The sequence below is a fragment of the Rhinolophus sinicus genome, chromosome 4 (genome assembly GCF_057876585.1).
Source record: "Rhinolophus sinicus isolate RSI-liver-muscle chromosome 4, RSI-T2T, whole genome shotgun sequence".
NCBI classification, from domain to species: Eukaryota; Metazoa; Chordata; class Mammalia; order Chiroptera; family Rhinolophidae; genus Rhinolophus; species Rhinolophus sinicus.
Window position 1 is genome coordinate 75,161,912 of NC_142504.1, and position 22,027 is coordinate 75,183,938.

Below are 22,027 nucleotides of genomic sequence, written 5' to 3' on the forward strand. Positions count from 1 at the left end.
TAAATAATGAGATAGCAACCCTAAATGACACATTAAATGAAAAGGACATAATTGACATATATCAAGCACTTCATACTAAAACATCAGACTATACATTTTTTTGTAGAGTACATGGAACATTCTCAAGGATACACCACATATTGGGACACAAAATCAGCCTCAGCAAATTTAAGAAGATTGAAATCATACCAAGCATATTCTCTGATATCAAGGCTTTGAAATTGGATATCAACTACAAAAAAAAAAAAGCAGGAAAAAACACAAATACATGAAGATTAAACAACAGACTTTTAAAGAACGACCAAGTCAAAGAAGAAATTAGAGGAGAGATCAAAAGATACATAGAAACAAATGACAATGAAAATACATCTTACCAAAATTTTGGGATGCAGCGAAAGCAGTTTTAAGAGGGAAATTTATATCATTACAGGCCTATCTCAAGAAACAAGAAAAATCCCAAATAAATAACCTCATGTTACACATTAAAGAACTAGAAAAAGAAGAACGAGTGAAACCCAAGGTCAGCAGAAGAAAGAAAATAATCAAAATCAGAGCAGAACTAAATGAAATAGAGAACAAAAAGACAATAGAAAAATTAATGTGACAAAAAGCTGGTTCTTTGAAAAGATTAACAAAATTGACAAACCCTTGGCTAGACTCACTAAGATAAAAAGAGAGAAGACACTAATTAACAAAACCAGAAATGAAAAAGGGGAAGTTATCACGGACACCACAGAAATACAAAGGATCATCCAAGAATACTATGAAGGACTATACACCACCAAATTTAATAACGGAGAAGAAATGGACAAGTTCTTAGAAACATATAGCCTTCCAAGCCTGAACCATGAAGAACTGGAAAATCTAAACAGACCGATCACCAGTAACGAAATTGAATCAGTCATCCAAAACCTTCCCAAAAGCAAAAGTCCAGGACCAGATGGCTTCACTAGTGCATTCTACCAAACTTTCAAAGAGGATCTAATACCAATCCTGTTCAAACTCTTCCAAAAAATTGAAGAAGACAGAGTACTCCCTAACTCATTTTATGAGGCCATCATTACTCTGATACCAAAACCTGGTAAGGATAACGCAAAAAAAGAAAACTACAGACCAATATCTCTGATGAGTACAGATGCAAAAATCCTAAACAAAATTCTAGCAAATCGAATACAATGCGTTAAAAAGATTATTCATCACGACCAAGTGGGGTTCATCCCCGGGGCACAAGGATGGTACAACATCTGCAAATACATCAATGTGATACACCACATAAACAAAATAGAGGACAAAAATCATGTGATTATATCAATTGATGCAGAAAAAGCATTTGAAAAGATACAACATCCATTTATGACTAACACACTTAATAAAAAAGATATAGAAGGAAAATACCTTAACATAATAAAGGCCATATATGATAAACCCCCAGTTAATCTCATAATTAATGGTGAAACACTGAAGCCCTTTGCTCTATGTTCAGGAACACGACAGGGCTGTCCCTTATCACCTCTGCTTTTCAGTATAGTGTTGGAAGTCCTTGCCAGAGCAATCAGGCAAGAGAAAGAAATAAAAGGCATCCAAATTGGGAATGAAGACGTTAAATTGTCACTTTTGCAGATGGCATGATGCTATACATAGAAAACCCTAAAGACTCAACCAAAAAGCTATTAGAAACAATCAACGAATACAGTAAACTTGCCGGCTACAAAATCAACGTACAAAAGTCCATTGCATTCCTATATACTAACAATGAAATCTCAGAAAAAGAAATACAAAAAACAATTCCTTTTGCAATAGCAGCAAAAAGAATAAAATACCTAGAAATAAACTTAACCAAGGATGTGAAGGACCTATATGCTGAAATCTATAAGACAATTTTAAAAGAAATTGAAGAAGACACAAAGAAATGGAAAGATATTCCATGCTCATGGATTGGAAGAATCAACATAGTTAAAATGGCCATATTACCCAAAGCAATATACAGATTTAGTGCAATCCCCATCAAAATCCCAATGGCATTTTTTAAAGAAGTAGAACAAAACATCATCAGATTTGTTTGGAGCCACAAAAGACCCCTAATAGCAAAAGCAATCTTAAGAAAAAAGAACAATACTGGAGGTATCACACTCCCTGACTTTAGCTTGTACTACAGGGCTACAATAATCAAAACAGCATGGTATTGGCAGAAAAACAGACACATAGACCAATGGAATAGAATTGAGAACCCAGAAATAAAACCACATAAATATGGACAGATAACTTTTGACAAGAAGCAGAAAACATACCATGAAGAAAAGACAGCCTCTTCAATAAATGGTGCTGGGAGAATTGGATAGCCACGTGCAAAAGAATGAAACTGGACTGCTATCTGTCACCATGTACCAAAATTAATTCAAAATGGATCAAAGAATTAAGCATAAGACCTGACACAATAAACTGCATAGAAGAAAACATAGGTACTAAACTTACGGACCTTGGGTTCAAAGAGCATTTTATGAATTTGACTCCAAAGGCAATGGAAGTAAAAGCTGAAATAAATGAATTGGACTATAAGAAACTTAAAAGCTTCTGCACAGCAAAAGAAACCATCGACAAAATAAAGAGGCAACTAACTGAATGGGAGAAAATCTTTGCAAACAACACCTCTGATAAGGGGCTAATATCCAAATATATAGGGAACTCATACAACTCAACAACAACAACAAAATCCAATTGAAAAATGGGCAGAGGACCTGAATAGACATTTCTCCAAAGAGGGCATACAAATGGCCAACAGACATATGAAAAAATGCTCAACATTACTAATTATCAGAGAAATGCAAATAAAAACCACAATGAGATATCACCTCACCCCAGTTAGAATAGCTATCATCAACAAGACAAACAGTATCAAATGTTGGAGAGGCTGTGGAGAAAAAGGAACTCTCATACACTGTTGGTGGGAATGCAGATTGGTGTAGCCACTATGGAAGGCCGTGTGGAGTTTCCTCAAAAAATTAAGCATAGAATTACCATATGACCCAACAATCCCTCTCCTGGGTATCTACCCAAAAAATCTAAAAACATTTATCCATAAAGACATATGTGCTCCAATGTTCATTGCAGCTTTATTTACAATGGCCAAGAGATGGAAACAACCAAAATGTCCTTTGATAGATGAATGGATAAATAAGTTGTGGTATATATACACAATGGAATAGTATTCGGCGGTGAGGAAAGATGATATAGGAACATTTGTGACAACATGGATGGATCTTGAGATTATAATGCTAAGCGAAATTAAGTCAGACAGAAAAAGTCAAGAACCATATCATTTCATTGACATGTCGTATATAAAACTGAAAACAACAAAAGAACAAGACCAACAAATAAACAAAAACTCACAGATATAGATAATAGTTTAGTGGTTACCAGAGGGGAAGGGGGAAGAGGGGTTCTAGAAGAGGGTAAATGCGGTCAAATATATGGTGATGGAAGGAGAACTGACTCTGAGTGGTGAACACATAATGTGAGATATAGATGATGTATTACAGAATTGTACACCTGAAATATATGTAGCTTTACTAACAATTGTCACCCCAATAATCTTTAATTTAAAAAAAAATCAAATCCAAGATTTTTCCAATAGTCCTCAGTAACCAGGAGAAAACACATAGTTGGTTTGATACAAGTTTGAGAAGTGTTCAGGTGAGTTTGGCAAAAATAGTCAGGGAATTAAAGCATTTGGGGGCCTGGAGAACACCATTAAACTGAGCCAACATGGGTTAGAAAATAGTGAAGGAAGAAAGTGGCAAGTAGACTGGGAAAATGGAGGACAGGGAATCAGAAGACTGGTATGAGTCTTCATTGAGTTTTATCTTTTTTTAAGACTTTCTTTTTTAGACCAGTTTTAGGTTTACAACACAATTGAGAGAAAGGTACAGAGATTTCCCATATCCCTCCTACCCCACACATTCATAGCCTCCCCCATTATCAACATCATTCACCAGAATGGTACAAGGATGAACCTACATTGACACATCATAATCTCCCAAAGTCCATAGTTTACCTTAGGGTTCAGTCTTGGGTACAAGGACACAAGTTGACCCTTGAACACCATGGTGTGGTGGAGGAAGTGGGGGGCAGAGGGAGTGGTGTTAGTGGCATCAGCCAAAAAATCTGAATATAATTTTTGACTCTACAGTCAAACCTTGGCATCTGCAGATTCACCAACCGCAAATCGAAAACAGTACTTTCCATCCTCAGATGGGAATCCACAGTTGTGAAACTGCAGTGGGGAATGCAAAAATATTGTTTGCAGTCCAGGTTGGTTGACTCTGCAAATGCAATTCCTGCCTATGTGAAGGACCAACTGTATTGAAAAAAAAATCCACATATAAGTGGACCCATGCAGTTCAAATCTGTGTTATTCAAGGGTCAACTGTAGATGGGCTTGGACAAAAGTATATTATTATAAAATACAGAGTATTTTCACTGTCCTAAAAATCCCATGCTCTGCTTATTCAGCTCTCTCCTTCTCTCTCTTCCCTTTCTACCCGACAACCACTGATCTTTTCACTATGTCCATAGTTTTGCTTTTTCCACTATATCATATAATTATAATAATATAGTATATAGTGTTTTCAGATTGGCTCCCTTCACTTAGTAATATGCATTTAAGTGTTCTCCATGTCTTTTCGTGGCTTAATAACTCATTTCCTTTTAATGCTAAATAACATTCCATTGTCTGATGTCTCAGTTTATTTACCCATTCACCTATTGAAGGACATCTTGTTTGCTCCCAAGTTTTGGCAGTTGTGAATAAAGCTGCTCTAAATATCGGTGTGCAGGATTTTTGTGTGAACATATGTTTTCAACTCCTTTGGATAAATTCCAAGGAGCCTGATTGCTGGATCGTATGGTAAGAGTATGTTTAGTTGTATAAGCAACCACCAAACTGTCTTCCAGAGTGGCTCTCTATTGAGTTTTACCACAAGTTCCATAGGGGTAGAGAAGGGCAAAATTTCAACAACAACAAAAAATTTCAGAGCAGAGCAGTTCCAGCCACTAGTGGTTCAAACAATAGCATAGTTGATGGCAAAAGATGGTCAGGGCTCCTCAAAGGCTATTTCTTACTACAGTTGAAAGCAGTTACAAGGGTTCACTTCTAGATGTTTTGTAATATTTAAATATTAAAACGTTAAAGTAAAATTTTAGTAGGAAATGTGAAGTCTTTGTAACACTGGGGCACTGGAACTTGTAACACTCCCTGTTCACTGGAACCTCTGCAGATCAGTCTTAATACTGTCTTCTGTGTTCTAAAGAAAAGATACCTACCCTGTTTCCCCAAAAATAAGACCTAGCTGGACAATCAGCTCTAATGCATCTTTTGGAGCAAAAAGGTAATATAAGACCCAATATTATATTATATTATATAAGACCCAGTCTTATATTATAGTAAAATAAGACCGGGTCTTATATTAATTTTTGCTCCAAAACATGCATTACAGCTGATTGTCCGGCTAGGTCTTATTTATGGGGAAACACGGTAACCAGTTTGAATTAGGTTTTCCATTACTCACAACACAGGTCTTAACCAATATTACAAACAACAAACACAAAAACTGGCTTAAGCAATGAAGGGAATTTATTGACTTATTTAACAAAAAATTCCAAAAGTTCAGGCTTCAGGATTCCTTTGATTCAGGGTTCAATGATATTCTTAAGGACATGTTTCTTCCTGTTGATCCTGTCTGCCTTTTATAATATCAGTTCCACCGTGAGGCTGGCTTTTTATATAGTGTGTTACATTATACATCGCCATTCAGAAGGAAAGAAAGAACTTCTTCCCTTCTGACACTTCCAGAAAAAGAAAAAAAATCTTCTCTAATCCCGCTATCTTAAAATGGACCACATGTCAAGCCTAAACTGTGGTCAGGCAGTGCAATTATTATTCTGATTATTATCTAGAAGTGGAGTTAACATCCTATAAAAGCCATGTCCTGCATGAGGGACATGTTGTCAAGAGAGCAAAACTCAGGATATTTAACAAGGGGAAAATGCACAAATTAACATCATACTATTTTCTTTTTGGTTTATAGATAATATCCCTCCTTGAATTAGGTTTCTATAATACATAGCAAAGATACAGCTAAGAAGAAAATAAACTTAGACCAGATGACATCACCTACTATAATGTTCCACTGTTGTTAAAAAATATTTTCATTCTGTCCTTTTTCCTGTCTTATGAACTCGTGTTTCAAATTACATTTCTGTTGATGGGAGAAGTTTCTTTGGCAGCTGCAGATAACTGCTCTGTAAATGATCACTTTGAGGGCAATCCAGCTCCCAGTCTACATATCAAGAAATCCTTTTTCCTTTATTCTAGAAAAAGGTATTAGTGTCTTGAGGCATAAGGTGAATTCTCTTTAGTTTGAAAATACAATCCTTTACCAGAATGAAAAACTAAAGGCCTAGTGGCTTGAATCTGTTGCAGCCTTTTGCCTACATGTGAATTTAAAGTTCATTTTATCTTATGGCAGAAACCCACCTAATTAATTTGGCATTCTTTTCTATGTAGCTTTTCCTGGAGGAAGATCTAGTTTGATTTATGATGCACACCTAATTAATAAGTTAATTTCACTTCCTATATATGCTTTGTAGCTGTCCTGTAAGGGAGAAATGTCATAGTGAATTCTGCAAGTCCTCTGGTTATTTCAATCATTCAAGAGAGATATTCATTATGTTCCCAGAAGTGTGTTGGGCATTAAAGTGCAATGTATCAGCTATGCCCTTCACAAGGTCATATAGCTGGGGAGACAGGCCCTGCACTTTCAAAACAGTTAAGGACAGGGCAGAGCAGAGTGAAATTAAAGATCACACGACACAGTGCTACAGAGAGTAAGGGTCACAGCAAAGGAGTACGAGGACGGTGGTGGGGGAATGAAGATGTGGTTACTCTGAGAGACTGAGGAAAGTGAGCTTGACTTGGACTTTATAGAATATTTCAATTAGGTAGGTAGAGAAAGGATATTCTGGGCATGGAGGGATTGGTGAGAGTCAAAAGATGAAAAGAAGCATTTGAGTTTGAAAGACTGATAAGTACCTCACCTAAAGAAGGAGGATCCATGTTGGGTAACATTTGGCAGGAAAGACTAGCTACAAAAAGAGTCCAAAGTATGAAGAACTTTGAACCCTGTGACAGTTGAGGCTACCCTGGAACATCTGCTAAGAGGGATATCATAAGGAATTAAAACTACCTGGTTGAAGGAAGAGTGACCAATAGCAGGCTGACCAGTTACACACCAATGTAGGAAGCCAGTGGTGAGGCCAAGGACAACAGCAAGAGGCATCTCCCTTCTTCAAAGAAGGGTTACAGTGAAATGGAAGGACTCAGACTTAACCTTGTTTCCCAATCTTGTAACAGTGTCAACAGTAGGGTCGAGTTTGAAGTCATAGCAGGGCACCAAGAGAAATCATCTTGTAAAAAGTTGGGGGACACGCTCAATCCAAATTTTAATTGGAAGTGGACTTCTGGATCTGCAGAATTACTGCCAACTGTATATTTTATATATATATATATATATATATATATATATATATATATATATATATATATACACACACACACACACACACACACACATATATATATGTATATATGTGTGTGTGTGTGTGTGTATATATATATATATATATATGGTGTGTGGTAAATGGAAAAATTCAAGATAAATTTTTTTGGTTGGGCTAATGACTTATCCAGAAAGTAGAGATAAGCCCCAGACTAGGCTGACTTTACGTGAAATTCATGTATATAGCAACATGCTGTTCTGTTATGAAGGATAACTCAAAAGAGTGCGTGTGTGTGCGTGCGTGCGTGTGTGTGTCCATGGAGATGGTGTTTAAAGATGAAGAAGAAAACTTCATATCTAATAAGATCCAATGTAAATATGAATTATACTGTATTTTTTTTAATTTACTACAAATGGGATCTCTAGATCCAAAGCTCCTCCCTATACAATTCTGGGCCTTAAATACTGAGCTCAGTTCTGAAGTTTTTTACTCTTTGCTAATGTTTTTATCTTTGCTGGTCCTTTAGTACTATTGTGACATATTTATTGATTTATTAATTGACTGCAGTAATTTTAAGATGAAAATCTGGTGATTTAAATTAAATGGTATGTGATTTATTATAAGTGACTTTCAATACATTTTTTTAACCCAGAAATCATCAAGGGTTTCAAAAATAAACACCACTGAAAATTTTATGGAAGTTTCACATGAAGGCTTTGCTTTAAAGTTTGTTAATATGAATTAATAAAACAAATAATTCATAAATAACTTCCCACATTTTGTCTTAGGCTTCAAAGTACATGTTCTTTTAAAGGTATTTAATTAACTCTGTGCTCACTCATGTTCTTTTTTCTTTTACCCAAAGCACTTTAATCAGAAATAGTTGTCTGTTTACCTCTAAACATATTTTAAAACCTCCAAAACTGATTATTTAAATCATTTTTATACAGAATTTTATCAAGACCAGTTTAGTCTGCAGAGTTTCTTGTAAAAAGAAAACAATGTTAGATTGATATTTTAGAAATGTAACTAATACCCAGCTACTGTGTCCCACCTCTGGATAGTAATTCTGAATACTGAGCAATGTATATACACAGTAGGGGATAGAGATTCATCTAAATTGTGCATCCTATAAATGTTCAAACATCAGTGCCTATTTTATGAGCTGAATATCTTCTTAGGCATCTCCGTCTGAGTAGCTACTTTAAATTTTAGTTGACTCCAGTATCCCATCAAGCAGATATTAAAGTACATTTATAAAAATACAAGGATGCTTAGATAGATATATATTCCAGACATAAAAATTATTATGGTTGCTAAAGAAAATATAATAGTTTAAGAGATTTTAAGGTAGTTATTTCCTCATGTCTTTTTTTCTCCAAACATTAGACGAAGGTGCATTGTTTACAAAAATTTATTCATACAAATTTTACACACTTTAATAACAGTTATCAAAGTCCTAGTTATAGATATCATGTGTGTAATAATACTTGGTTAAGATGTTTTTATAATCAGTTGCACACAAAATAAGAGCTTCAAGACTATCATCTACCTAAATTATCACTACATCATAAATCTGCTCCAGGTTAGTAAGGCTCTTGGCATTTCTAAAAAGTATACAAAAGATTAAACTGGGTGATCACTGTAAATGCTTGCAACTAGCCACGGGAACACTAAATTAGACTTCATAAATAAAGGTTAACTAGAGCCCTATTTCACCACTAACAGCTGACACAAATACAGAAAACTCTGCCCATTATCCAAGAAACAAATAATTAAGACTAAAATGCAAGCCGATGTGTTGCAGCATTGTAGGGCCACTAAATAGCCATCTGTGATTCGTGGCGATTTAAAAGGCGAAGAAAGGCACTAAAGCTGCAAACTGTGTCCCATGTCACATTGCCTGAGGAGACTGCAGAATTAAAGAAAGATTGATCCCGTACACAGGACTCAGGCATAGATCGAATGCCTCTGTGCTTTCACTGTTTGCAATGTGATCTCCTGGCAGCATCCATCCCGCCTGGGAATGCAAATCCAATTCTGTTTTCTTTGATTTATGACTTCATACCGATCAAATCCGTAAAGGAAAAGGAAAGGTCGTTTAAACTTACAAGCCAATGTTTAATCTTTTCTTGTTCTTGATCTTCTTCTTCTTCTTCTTCTTTTTTTTTTCAAAATAATTTGTGCCTGAAATTTGGGAGTTTGGCTGGTTTGCCTGTTGTTGCTTGATCTGATTGCTGGGTGAAGGTTCTTTTGTTTATAGAGATTACTCAATATATTCAAGGAATTAATAGGAAACAGACATGCTTTCTGTAGCCAAGAAAGGATACAAAGGGAGGTTCTCAGTGTCGGTTGGAGCTTGCTTACCTTATTCTTGACCACAAATATAAGAATAGTACTCATACATATGAAGACGAGGTTTAAACGATTTATCAGTTAGTAAAACTGAGCAACATGTGAACACTACACATTCTAATATGACAAAGGTTGGTTTTATGAAATAAATTTTACTAAGCAATAAGCCATAATGTAGAAAAATACATTTTACCTACAAACTCAATAAACAAGAAACAAAAGGTTCATATTTACTGCAGAATTACTTAGTGGTAACTACACAGGGTTCCTAAACTTTACAATAAGTGCTTGCATCAAACAACAACAACAAAAGGTAACCGCATTCACAAGTTTAAGAGAGTGAATGAAAAATGGTAAACAGTACTTAAACAGTGCAAGAGGGTTGAAAGGAGGGGTTTTCAGAAAAACCACAAAAGAAAAGGGTGGCTCCTACAGAGCAGGGTTCAAAGGGAAGGATCCTGGCCATTTCACAAAATAAGAAGCATGGACAGCACTGGAGAAAAACACATTGTACTTTGCATCTATTTCCAATACCCAGCGCCCAAAGTCAGTCAGGCTGGGGACCTAAGGTGGGGACTCGGCTTACCCTCAGTGTTCCAGACCTAGGGCAGCCCCAAATTAGTCCCTCTCTAGGGTCCTCCTCCTACTGCCCTATGCTCTGCCTCTTCCAATAAACCTACACTTCTTTCACTTTGTTCCAATAGCCCTAAACCTTGAGATATTGGGTTTCCTGAAAGTACAGAAAAGGGAGCTTCCTAACCTTCCAAACCTCCCTTCTCTGACAATCCCCCAATTCTTCCCCAGGGAGTGGTGTGAATTCTGGGGAGAAGCACAATTTAAATCGAGCTGTTGTTTTATCAGGAGAATGTCCTTCTGGGCTGAGAGTCTGAAGAGACACCAATACACATAAAAGTAGGATTAAAGAAAGCAGAAGTATTAGAATTGTCACCCAGCAAGGGGGACAGTGCCTAGTTGAGTTGGGCTGGGATTGAAGCAGCCTGCCCTAGAGACTCACTGGAAAAGAATGCCATACAGCAATTATCCCAAATCATTACCTCAAAATCTCCCTGGAGCAGGGCATCATTGTTTATGTACAGTAGCAAATGGTCGGTATTAATATCTTCAGGTCTGTCGTGGATAAAAATACTATCCTTTTAATTCTGGTTTACAAAAATAGGAGTAATATTCAAAACAATGATTGTCTATTTTTCTATTTATTTTATATAAAAACATAAACAGCTCAGGCAAATTTTCAATCCTTGTGCACATTTTATATGAACTGCTCTCTATTATACTTATATATATATTCCTAAATATATATATTTATAATATATATCAATAATTGGTCCACAAAGTATATCTGTGCATTCTCTAGTGCTTTGTAAAAAGAAAAACTATTATTATCAAAATATTCATTTAATGGCTTTACTTCATACATAAATACATGTTTGAATGGAACACATGAGCGATGACTGTTCAGTTAGTTGGGAAAATGACTGACTTTTCATTGTGTCAGGGTTGTATACACAGGGTAGCCGGTAACTCATCGCTACAAATACGCTATTCGACGTCCTTTGTTTTTAACCCTTTGTTTATACCTTTTCCCTAGGACGGCCGCCAAGTATTTCTTGACAGCCATTTGTTTCCGATAGCGGCTGTAGCTGTCCGTGAAGATTCCGTCCGAGTGGCGCTTGGAGAGCGGCTCTGAGTCATCCTCCCCGCCGTCGCCTAGGTTCCCACTGCAAGGAAAGGGGTCGGGAAGAGGGTTGCAGGGCGGGAGACACAGATTCAATAGCTGCGGGGAGCAGGCGGGCCCCACCCCACTCGGGAGCCTGCAGAGAGCGCAGGGGCTCTCACTGCGTACCGCGCCGCCTTCCTCTGTGGGTAAGAGCCGGAGGGAGGGCTGCGACGGAAACTCCTCACCCCTCTCCCCACCGAGGATTTCTTGGTCCTTACAGAGGGACCCAGGATGAGGTCCGGGCCAAGGGCACACGATTTAAGCCTAACCTGGCCCCATGGGACATGACCATCCCTTCTGCGCGTTTGCCCTGAATTGTCCTAACTGTTCTTCTCCCCCTCACGTACAGAGAAAATAACTAAAGAGCCCTAAACGCCACTCTGGCTGCTGCTGTGGAGTTTACAACGACCCCGTAATTCCTAGTCAGACGCGAGCACTCCTCTCCTTCCGCACGCTAAGTTGAAAAACGTGATAATAATACAAGTCGACAGGCTGTAGGCAATATTTTTCATCGCATGAATAATTCATGGCAAAAAAATGTAATCTGTTTTCCCGTGGGCTTTATTAAAATGTTGCCTTCTGCTGAGAGATTTTCCACACAAGCTCTGTGCTCTGGGTTCGTCTGGCACGAGCAAAACCTGTTTCCCTAAGAGTCCAAATTTGAGGATTTGTTGGTTTCAATTAGTAAAAGAAACGTTGAAAAAAGATCAAACTTGGAGGAAATTATAGCAAATCGTCATGCGAAGTTTGAAGGTTTAGAATGACTGAGAGATTTGTTTGGTTTCTCTTTTTTCTTATTCAAAACGGATCAAACTCCCCAGTTTTCCTGCGCTCTCCTTTCTGTCCCCGGATCTCCAGCTCTCTTCGCCAAACTGCAGGGGCCGCCTGGGAATCTTCACGCGAGGCCGGGGGCTGGCCTCGCAAACCCCGCAGCGCAGCCGCACCCTCGGCCCCACGTGCACGCAAGGACGTAGAAGCCGCACCACCCGCCCCGCGCGCGCTCCGCAATGACATCCACCCCAGCGGGCGGGCGCCGTCACGCACCAGTTAACTCTTTCGCAAACTCTTACCCCACGCCCTTGGCCACGAGCGTTTGCAGGTATTTCCTGGCGGACAGCTGGTCGAGCACTTTGCGGTAGGCCTTGTTAAGGATCCCGTGGGCGACATCTCTAACGGGGAAGCAAAGCGCACCTAGTGTCACTGACTCTGTCCCCAAGGAGCCACCACAGCCCCCACCCCACCCCACGCTGGGCACTCAGAGAGGCTGATAGGAAAGACCCAGAAGCCCAGGACTCGGGGATAACTCTCTTGAGATGTTCCCGTGAGTGACTGCCAGGAACGGAAGTTCCTCCTGCAACTCTGGTGGTAGGTGTGGAGTCTGGGCGCTCCATCGGCGCGGCGCGCGCCCACTAGTACCACTCCTTGACCGCTGACCTTTAGGTCACCACGCGGCCCTCCTGTCCACACAGACATACCCGCTACTAACTTTCTGTCGCTGTCGTGGGAACCAGCCAAAGGAGAAAATAGCCTTGAGGGCGTTTATGAAAAAGAACCTGCTGGGCGGGCCACTATCCTGCCCCTCCCACCACCTCAGTCCCGGGGCCGCGCAGAAACCGCGCGGTTTGTACCTCGTCTCCGTGGGGTAATATAGCGCGTAGGCGTCGCGCAGCGCGGAGGCGGGGCTCCCTACGCCTGGCGGGTCAGAGTCGTACAAGTCCTGCAGCGGGTTTCCGTCCTCGTCGTAAACTTCGTCCTCTGGCCTGCAATGGTAGCCGGGACAGAAGGAGTGGTCAGTACAAGTCCCTCCCTAGCTCTGCCAGGACCCAAAGAAATGGGCTCGCACTGATTTTCCTCCTTTCTAAAGGTCCCCTACGGAGACCTGCCTCTTCTTCCCGGACAGGGGTAGGGATAGAGGTAACGAGGAGGAAACTACATCCAAATGAAATCCTACCCCGCGAGGCGGCTCTCCCAGCCCTCCTCTCGCGGGTGACCCAGCAGGGCCGCGGCCTCAACAAGTACTGGGAAGCCGAAGTGTCCCCGCCGAACACACACACCTGGCCACCAAAAAGGCCCGCCCCGCTCCCGGCTTGACGCCCGAGTCTCCCCGCGCAAGAAGCAACGGGCGGGGACGAGAAAGACTGAGTCGAGGCGCTGGCCGACACGAAGACCTGGTGGGGGAGACCAGGAGCGAAACAGAGATGGTGGATGGATGGGGTGTGCGGCGGCCAACTTAGGCAGCCAATCCCCCCACCCCCGCACGGAGCCTCTGAGCCCAGGGGAGCCCTTCCCAGCACAGATGTAGGTCACGGAGAACCACCGGCTTCTATTTTGGGCGGGAGAGGATCTGGCAGGAACATGAATAATAGATGCCCCTAAACTTAGTGGGTTTGGCAGCGGTTCATTCTGTGGCGTGTCCGCGCACTCCGTTGCCTCTCGCCTGGGGAAAAGGCCAGGCACACGGGACTTTAAAAAATAGCTAGGGATGAAATAGGTTTTTTAAGTCTGCTACATAACTCCCGCTAATCTGTTAGCGATGGCGAGGCTAGGAGACTGCATCTCAACCCCGGGGATCAGGAAAAGAGTCAGCGGAGCCAGCAGGAGCGCAGCGGCCTCGCAGTCGCCCTAGCCTACTGCCTCTGTCCTAGATATAAGACGGGGAGAGGAGGGTTAAAACACAAAAACTCCTCGCTTTAGCCCGCCGGAGAGACTCGGAAAGTGGCCAGGACAAGTCGCGCTCTCCAGGAGGGATTAGCGAGACATTTCGTTACTCCGCTCGCCTTTTCTCCATCCCTGGAGAGAGTTAAAGACTAGCACATCCTTTCGCCGGCCCCAAAGGCAGCCTTTCCCAGGCGACGCGCCTCTGCCCGGCTGACCGGCGTCCCCGGGTCTCTCTGGCCACTTCCACACCTGCCCTGTACCCAGATGCTGGCGTCCTAATGCTGAAGCTAGAACCCGTCTCTCGAGCCATATCAATGGTCAGCGGCCCCTAAGGCGCGTTCTTGGGTGCGGCTCGGAGAAGCAGCTTTGCAGGCGGAACTCCCGCTCCTCGTTGTCTGGAGCCGGGTGCGCTGCGGTTGAGGGGGCAGTGCTGCAAAGCTAGCTCCCACTCTGCGTCTGACCCGCCAGGGACTCAGGCTGAGGCAAGAAACCCGACCGATTAGAAACTAGATTAAGAAAAATCCCAGGGTAACTCCGCCTGGGGCGGACAGGGCTGTCCTGGTCCTTCCTGCCTGCTTGCTTTCTCTTTCTCCTTCCTTTCATCCATTTCTCCTCCTCCCTGTCAGACTCATTCTTGTTTTTCTTCTGTCAGATAGCTTTTCCTCAACCGTACCCAACCTACACTCCTCCCCAGGACAGCCTGAGACTCAAAATACAGTTGGAAAACATCACTGGAGAGAAAGGTCTTCCAGGGAAAAGAATTTGAATTGAGGTGAGGGAGACCCCTCCGCGACAATCCAGAACAAGCTGTAACAAAGCAAAGTCCCTGGGAGCATAACGCTCAACCCCCCAACCTGGCTCTGGGAGCCAAAGTTCTAACTCCTGCTGAGAACAGGGAAAAGAAGTCAAGCTCCAGGCCCTGCCCTGCCCCCCTCCTGCGGGCGGGGCTGGAGGAGGGTAGGTTTCTCCAGCCCGCTGAAGCGCACTCGCTCCACCCGGGCCCCTAGGCAGCCGCTGGCTCAGAGAACGACACCGAGGCGAAGTGGAGCCTGCCCGGCCCTCGGACTGAGCCGGGGCCAGGGTCCCGCGGCCCGACCCAAGCTGGTGGCGGCGCTCTGGGGAGCATGGGGAGATTGTCGTAGTCGGAACTGAGGAACTGCAAGAGGACGACCTGGGGAAGGGAAGCCCCAGCCTCAGTTCAGCCCGCGTGGCCAACACCTACCTGATCCCAGGGAACCGGAGCCCAGCCGCGGCAGGTGAGCAGTAGACGCTGCTGTGCATTATTATCCCGTAGACCAACAGGGCTAGCCTTGCTCCGCTACACATGGTCATTCTGCGCAGGACGGGAAAGAGGGCACACAGCCGTCAGAACGCCCCTGGCCTTCCGCGCGCCAACCCCAAGAAACTCCCGGAGCTGGGGGAGGGACAGAACAAAGCTCCTGCTCCCCGTGTTGAATACCGTTTAGTGACAGACCTCGCACACCCAGCCACGTCCCTCTCGCTATACGTAGTTAGAATATATATATATATATATATATATATATATATATATATATATATATATATATATATATATATATATATATATATACCGAGTGCCCAATAACTCGCCAGACCTGGTACGAAGGAAAGCTAACTCGTACCCTCATGCTGGCGAAAGAATCAGCAGTCAGGTGAGCCGTTTGCTTTGGTAAGAATTTTCCCCCTTACCATTCAACTCTTACCGCCGCTAGGAGAGGATTTGTTGCCAAGTAGGACGGCGGGCAAAGGGCTCCTCCAAGTTTCTGCGCTGGAGTCAAAACGCAAAAGGCATCACCGTCTGGTATTAGTGCCTGAGGAGAAGCCGCAGGAACGAGCAGGAGCAGCAGGAGGAGCTGGAGGACTTGTTTGCTGAGGCCAGTATTCTGTTCAAAAGTTTGTAGACGCACAGACTAGGAGAGAGCGTGACACCCGAGAGAAGGGGGCGAAGAGAGAGATGTAGAAGGAAGAAAGAGTAGGCAATGTGCTAAAGTGGGGGGTGGAGGACAAAGTGTCCTAAGTCCACCGGGAGAAAGTAGTAAGTGATTAAGGAAAAGAGGAAAAGTCAAAGCAGGAGAGGAAGGAAGGAGAGAGGGCCGAGGTTCAGCTGGCGTCTGTGGGAACCGCCCGGTCAGACAGCTGTGCAAGTCGGCAGCGCCTTCTCTGTGCTGAGGTCCTTCTGGCTGCGTCTGAAGCTTCGGCTTCTTCTGCTGCTGCCTATGGGTACAGAGGTGACCGGCCCTCTGCTCCTATTTATATGTGCAGTTAGCAGAAACCTATCCGAACATGGTTTTAAAAGAGCCTTCTTTGTCAACATCTGTCTGCCTATGGCCTTTAAGTACAGAATATTTTGTTGCACTGTTGCGCTCCGATTTTTATTCATGAAATGACTTCCTTTTTTTTTTTTTTTCCTCAGTCACGTAATGATCGGGTATCAGAAAAAGACGTCAGCATCCTAGTCCCTCAAGGAACATATTAACTATTCTGTGCTGTCCTCTTGGATGATAAGATCCGGAGTCATCCACTTCTCATAAACACCTTTCACTCATACAATCCAATTTGTAAGAAGTCCAATTATTTTGATGGTTTTCAATTTTACCCATTTCTCAAAGACCGGTAAAGAAGTCAGAGAATTTTGAGCATGGTAAAAGTCATGTTTTTAACTATATCCGTATTATTTCTCTTTACTTTTCACCAACCCCAGCAATGAGAGCTCTAGTCTCTGGAATTACACACCATCAAGCTCTCCTATTAATAAATTTCATTTAGATCACCTAATTTCTTACGTATGTTCTTTCAGATAGACAATTAAATGTGGAAGTCATTTTGTTTTTAAAGGGAAGTCTTGGAGGATTATCAATAAATTGCTAATGAGTCTGGCTGCCATTGACAGTCTGGCTATGAGTAGATTGATTTAGAGTTAAAACATAAGTCCAGAGCATGGCCTGTGGAGCTCTCCAGACTCTGAGTGCTGAACCTGTTTGGTCGCAGATGCTACAAACATTGAAAATTGCCCGATTCAATTTTTCACCAGAGCCTCTAAATCTCAGGATTTGGCAGTGGTGCCATTAATGGGGCAATTTATTGCACAAGTCACCCCACTGTTCAGATATGTTCCCCCTTGCAGTATTCATGAATGCTCTTAAAGCTGAAAAGCGTCCAGCCCATCTAGATTTCAATAAAGAGCATTCTATGTCTCCTATTAGTCCTGGATTTTGGAACTCTAGATGACCTATTTGGACACCTTCACACTTTCTGTGGATTTTACTGATTTGAAAAATTGAAACAAATTGTGCTTTCCACAAAAATTTAAATTTTAAGAACTTTGGAGTGAGAAATGTGTTTCCCCCTTTATTTCCAATTTGAGCTTTACTTAGGAAAATACAGACAGACTGGGAAAGCATGAGGATTCCCAGTACAAGTTCACTTGCTGAGGGTTTCTAACAGGAATCCCTCTATTGGGAACAGTTAATTTTTTTTTAACTGAAAATGATGTGGGAAGAGGAAAGCTATAAGGGAAGACCACATCCACCCAGAGGCTTCCAAGTCCCCGGGGGAATTTAAGATTTGTAAATCTCTACTCCGGTAAAAGAACTCACTTGGGTCTATTTCTTTCAAAAAGGAAATAGAGTCATCGATAACCATTAGTGTGTGCATGTTAATTATTTGGATTAGACCTTAAACAAAAATTAGAGGAAATGACAATTTAGTGGGAGTGCTTCCTGTTACTATGATTTGGATCTAACATTTAAGTAAGCTATATTGGTTCTGCATGCTTTTTCTAAGATAAAATTATAATGCTTCTCATTTCAATGCCTTTCCCACGCTCCTATTTGAGATTTAATACGTCCTCCAAGAAGACCAAGTTTCACTTATTCCTGGCCATGAATAGCCAGAAACTCTTTCTCTGATCTTATTCCTGGGGATGCTCCAGGTAGCTTGCCTGCAATAAAGCTTCAGATCACATCTACATGGGGATGTACCTCTTTGTCTCCACTGCATATGTTCGCTGCTTTATATTGGAGTGTTTACATGCGTGTGTTCATGTTCAGCTCTGCCTCTAGAGTAAGCTCGCACACAAAGAGCCCGGGGTGAACACGACCAGATAATCAAGCAGAGACGTCTTTCTAAAGCGCCCAAAGCTATTACCGACTCAGGTTTTCCTGTCTTCCGCCATGCTTCACGTCAAAGGTGAACCCGATTAAAATCCTTACTCTTTCCTCCCACGAGTATTTTGAAATGAGTTCAATCTGTAGAAATACTTGAAAATTTCCACGACTCGTGTACGAATTCCCTATTCAACTTTAGTAAAGGGAGCCACCATGTGGGGAGTTTGTTGACTTCATGGCCTATTAAAGGGGGAAAACCACAAACACCATTAACTTCGTGGGGAAGATGATGGAACCGCTGGCTCTACAGGCCTGCAAGACTGAACTGTGCCTCTGGTTAGTAAGGGTCTTCCACTTCCCCTCTACTCCGCGAAAGCACTTTCAACGCGGAACTCAGGAGCCCGCCCTCCAAAATTATCAGCCTCGAGGCGTGAACCCCTTCAGAGAAGTGAAAGACTAAGCAGATAATTTATTTCGAGATTCTTGGTCACTGAACTCCAGAAAATCTACCTTTGGAGAACCATTCATTGCTCCGCACAATCTAAAGACCGGTCCCGCCCCAGCACACAGCTACTTGGGGGAATCTAACCACTGACAGGATCTTCCTGCAGATCTTTAGTGCCATTGACTGTCTCCGATTAGGCGAGTTCGGTGTCCAGTGGGCAAGGAAGCTTTCCTATTCTCGAAAGTTATAGCCCTGGGCCCTGGGCCCCGGGCTGGGGGGAGTCGGGAACTGCAGGCATCAGGGGCCGCACCCCTGCCTCGCCAAATCTTCAGGCTTGAGCGCAGGCCCTTTCTGCTTTCTATTCAGTGGAGGGGAATATGGGGCAATCGAAGTCTCAGAAACCAAAACGACCCCCAAGTGCCCCTTGAAAGTAAGAATTTGCTTCTACTCTCCCTGAGCGTTCTAACTCGAACATTAACGCTGTTTTCAGTGGGACTTTCATATGGGAGCGGCGGGGAAGAGGATGCATCCGGCCGAAATGCCAGGCTGAAGAGGCCCGGCATGCACTGAAGAGGTGTCCAGAGGCAGGGCCGGTATGCACTTGTTCATTACAAATGCAGGCGCCAACCTGGCTTAATGTGAGGGATGGGGCCTGGGCCTCGGACCCCAAGGACCTCAACTAATGCACCCTTTGTGGGAGGAGAAGGGAGAAGCAGAGGAAGAGTGAGAGGATAATTGGGAGGGGCAGGACAAGGGGGAAGAACTTTCCAGTTCTATCCTGTTCTTAGCCGGCTTCTTTCCCAAAGGGATGTTTACATCTTCCTAAAGTGACCGAGGTTAAGAGTGAGAAAGAAACCTTCATATCTCCTATATATGATTGAAAATGACGTGGGGGAAAGAGGGAGGAGGTAAAGGGGCCAAAGAGAAAATGCAAAAGAATTTCGAGCTCTCTATCCAACAATCCCTCTTACCCTTTCCCCCTACGTTCACCAGATGAAGTAGAAGAATTCTCCAAGCTGAAAGGTTTCTTTCCAGGCTATGGAAGTGTAGAATGGCATGTAACTGGAATCATGTTCAGTTAGAAAAGTTAGTGGAACCATGGAAATCTTCAGAATGGATGGTCTCACCCATGTCCTCTGTAAGGCAAAGGGACAGATGGAAGACATCAATCTCAAGCTAAGGAGTAGCCTACCCAAACGAGGCTGTTTGGAAATACTTGTTGGAAATGATAAAGACCCTGAATTTCAAGCCCCTACTGCAGTAACTCCTTTTTAACCTCTTGGTCCTGAAGATATGAAAACAGAACTTTTGGTTATGAAATAGTGAATGTTAGCTTAAACTCTGGCATTGTTTTGTTTTATCTGGTCACGGATACATTTGTCTTCCCTGAAGTTTCAAACGTTGAACTTTCAATCAACATTCGATTTTAAAAACTCTTCAGCCCTTGAAAAAGTGGATTTTTGAATTCAAACAAGAAGAACGTGTCTAGTATATTCACTGAGAGTTTAAATTTATGAATGCCTTCCCAGCATTAACAAATAACTGGCATAAACAAGACTCAGCTCCCTAGGGTAAGGAGATTTCCTTCTCACCTTGCTACCCAGCCTACACATAGTTTCCATGTGTTCACTTTTCCTTGTTTGGCTATGTAGCTCTCCCCATTGCCTGTAGCACCACCACTCCAATCACCTACCACCATCAGTTTTTTGTTTTGTTTTTCACCATATGAAAGAACATCCTGTATGAATATGCACTCACATACTCATACATTCCTAGTACAAATAATACTAAATCAGATTGGGAAAGTCTTATATTCTCATTCTATTCATTTCTAGTCAGTGTGTAGCATAAGACCCAGGCTATAGTAAGCTTTTTCAAGCTTGATGCAAAACATCATCCTCTCATATGAGTGACAAAAGTAAATTACAACACTGTTTTCAATTTCACTCTAAACTTTTTCTCTTCTGACTCTTCCAGAAAATGTGATGACTAATGACTCACTTCATACAGATTGCACCTGTAGGGAAACCCAAATGTTCTGCAGCAGAACATCATGACCATCACTTACTGGACTGCATCACACCCTTCTAACTCACTATGAAGTAAGGAGCTGATGAGCTTACACATAATGTGTCATGACTTACTTCTCTGACCTTCAGAATGTAGTGTTTCACACACTCTAAAAACAACCTGCAAAGAAAGCCTTTCTAAACCACATGAGCCAAAGCATCTCTCTAATTCAAGCACAGAATTGTATGTTCACAGGGCCAAGAGATTTTGTCCATTATTTTAAGACAAAGCAGATAACCAAGAAGCAAAAACTAGGATCTAATATTTACTGCAGGTTTGGGTGATTCAAACTATCTTACCTATATGACTCTTCCAAGGCTATGTTTTCTGAAATATTTGGGGTATCAAAAATATATACCCCAGACTTCACTCCACAGCATCTGTAAAATTCTCCTGAGATTTCCAGAACATGTTCTCTGAAAAGCCAAGGAGAAGAAAGTCCTCTCTCTAATTCAGTCTAAATCCTCCGCTCATATAAGGGCTTAAATGCAGGAAGAAAAGTTTGGAGAGGATTCAGGAAATCCAATATACTAAATGAGTTTTTGTGAAGGCTTCTGAAAATATTGGGAGGAAGATCTCTGTGCACAATAAAACAAGGTTTCAATGTGTAAGTCAAAAAAGAATATTGCTCTACATAACATTCCAAACCTCTGTCCTCTGGGTTCAGACCCAGCCTTATTATCTGTGAATATAGGTCTATTAGTAATAATTTTGGAGACTTACCACTTTGTTATACTTATTGCTAGCACTTTTTGGAAATAACAACTCTGCAAATACTTTATAACCTTTCTCTGCACCCAAATATACACAGGTATTATATACATATACATAAAAAAGCTATCGTCTACTTGGAATACAATTATATTTGGCATGAGTTTACTATTTGAAAACTTCAATTATTATTTATTTAAATTCTCTTAAGTACTTCTTTCCAATGGGGCTGCATGACTTTGCTACTCTCTAGTTAATAACACCAACATCAGTAATAACTAGGAATAATATTAATTAGTGAACATTTACTGTGTTAAATACTTGACTAGAGTCATTTCCTTTACCCTCAGACAATCTTCTTTCTAGACA

General features: G+C 42.0%; 1 protein-coding gene across 3 annotated transcripts; it reads right to left on the reverse strand.

Moving 5' to 3' along the window:
* Positions 1-8,952: 8,952 nt before the first annotated feature.
* Positions 8,953-16,169, reverse strand: ADCYAP1 (adenylate cyclase activating polypeptide 1). 3 transcript variants are annotated; one of them, XM_019710359.2, is made up of 5 exons: positions 16,030-16,169; positions 15,528-15,638; positions 13,276-13,407; positions 12,718-12,816; positions 8,953-11,648 (listed from the first exon to the last, which is right to left on the reverse strand). In XM_019710359.2, the coding sequence occupies exons 2-5, from the start codon at positions 15,635-15,637 to the stop codon at positions 11,459-11,461; spliced, it is 531 nt and encodes a 176-aa protein (XP_019565918.1). In that variant the 5' UTR covers position 15,638; positions 16,030-16,169; the 3' UTR covers positions 8,953-11,458. The 3 variants fall into 3 exon arrangements, with proteins under 3 accessions (XP_019565918.1, XP_019565919.1, XP_074196359.1); XM_019710360.2 differs by having other exon boundaries at positions 16,016-16,148; XM_074340258.2 differs by lacking the exon at positions 16,030-16,169 and having other exon boundaries at positions 15,528-15,769.
* Between the last annotated feature and the right edge of the window lie 5,858 nt (positions 16,170-22,027).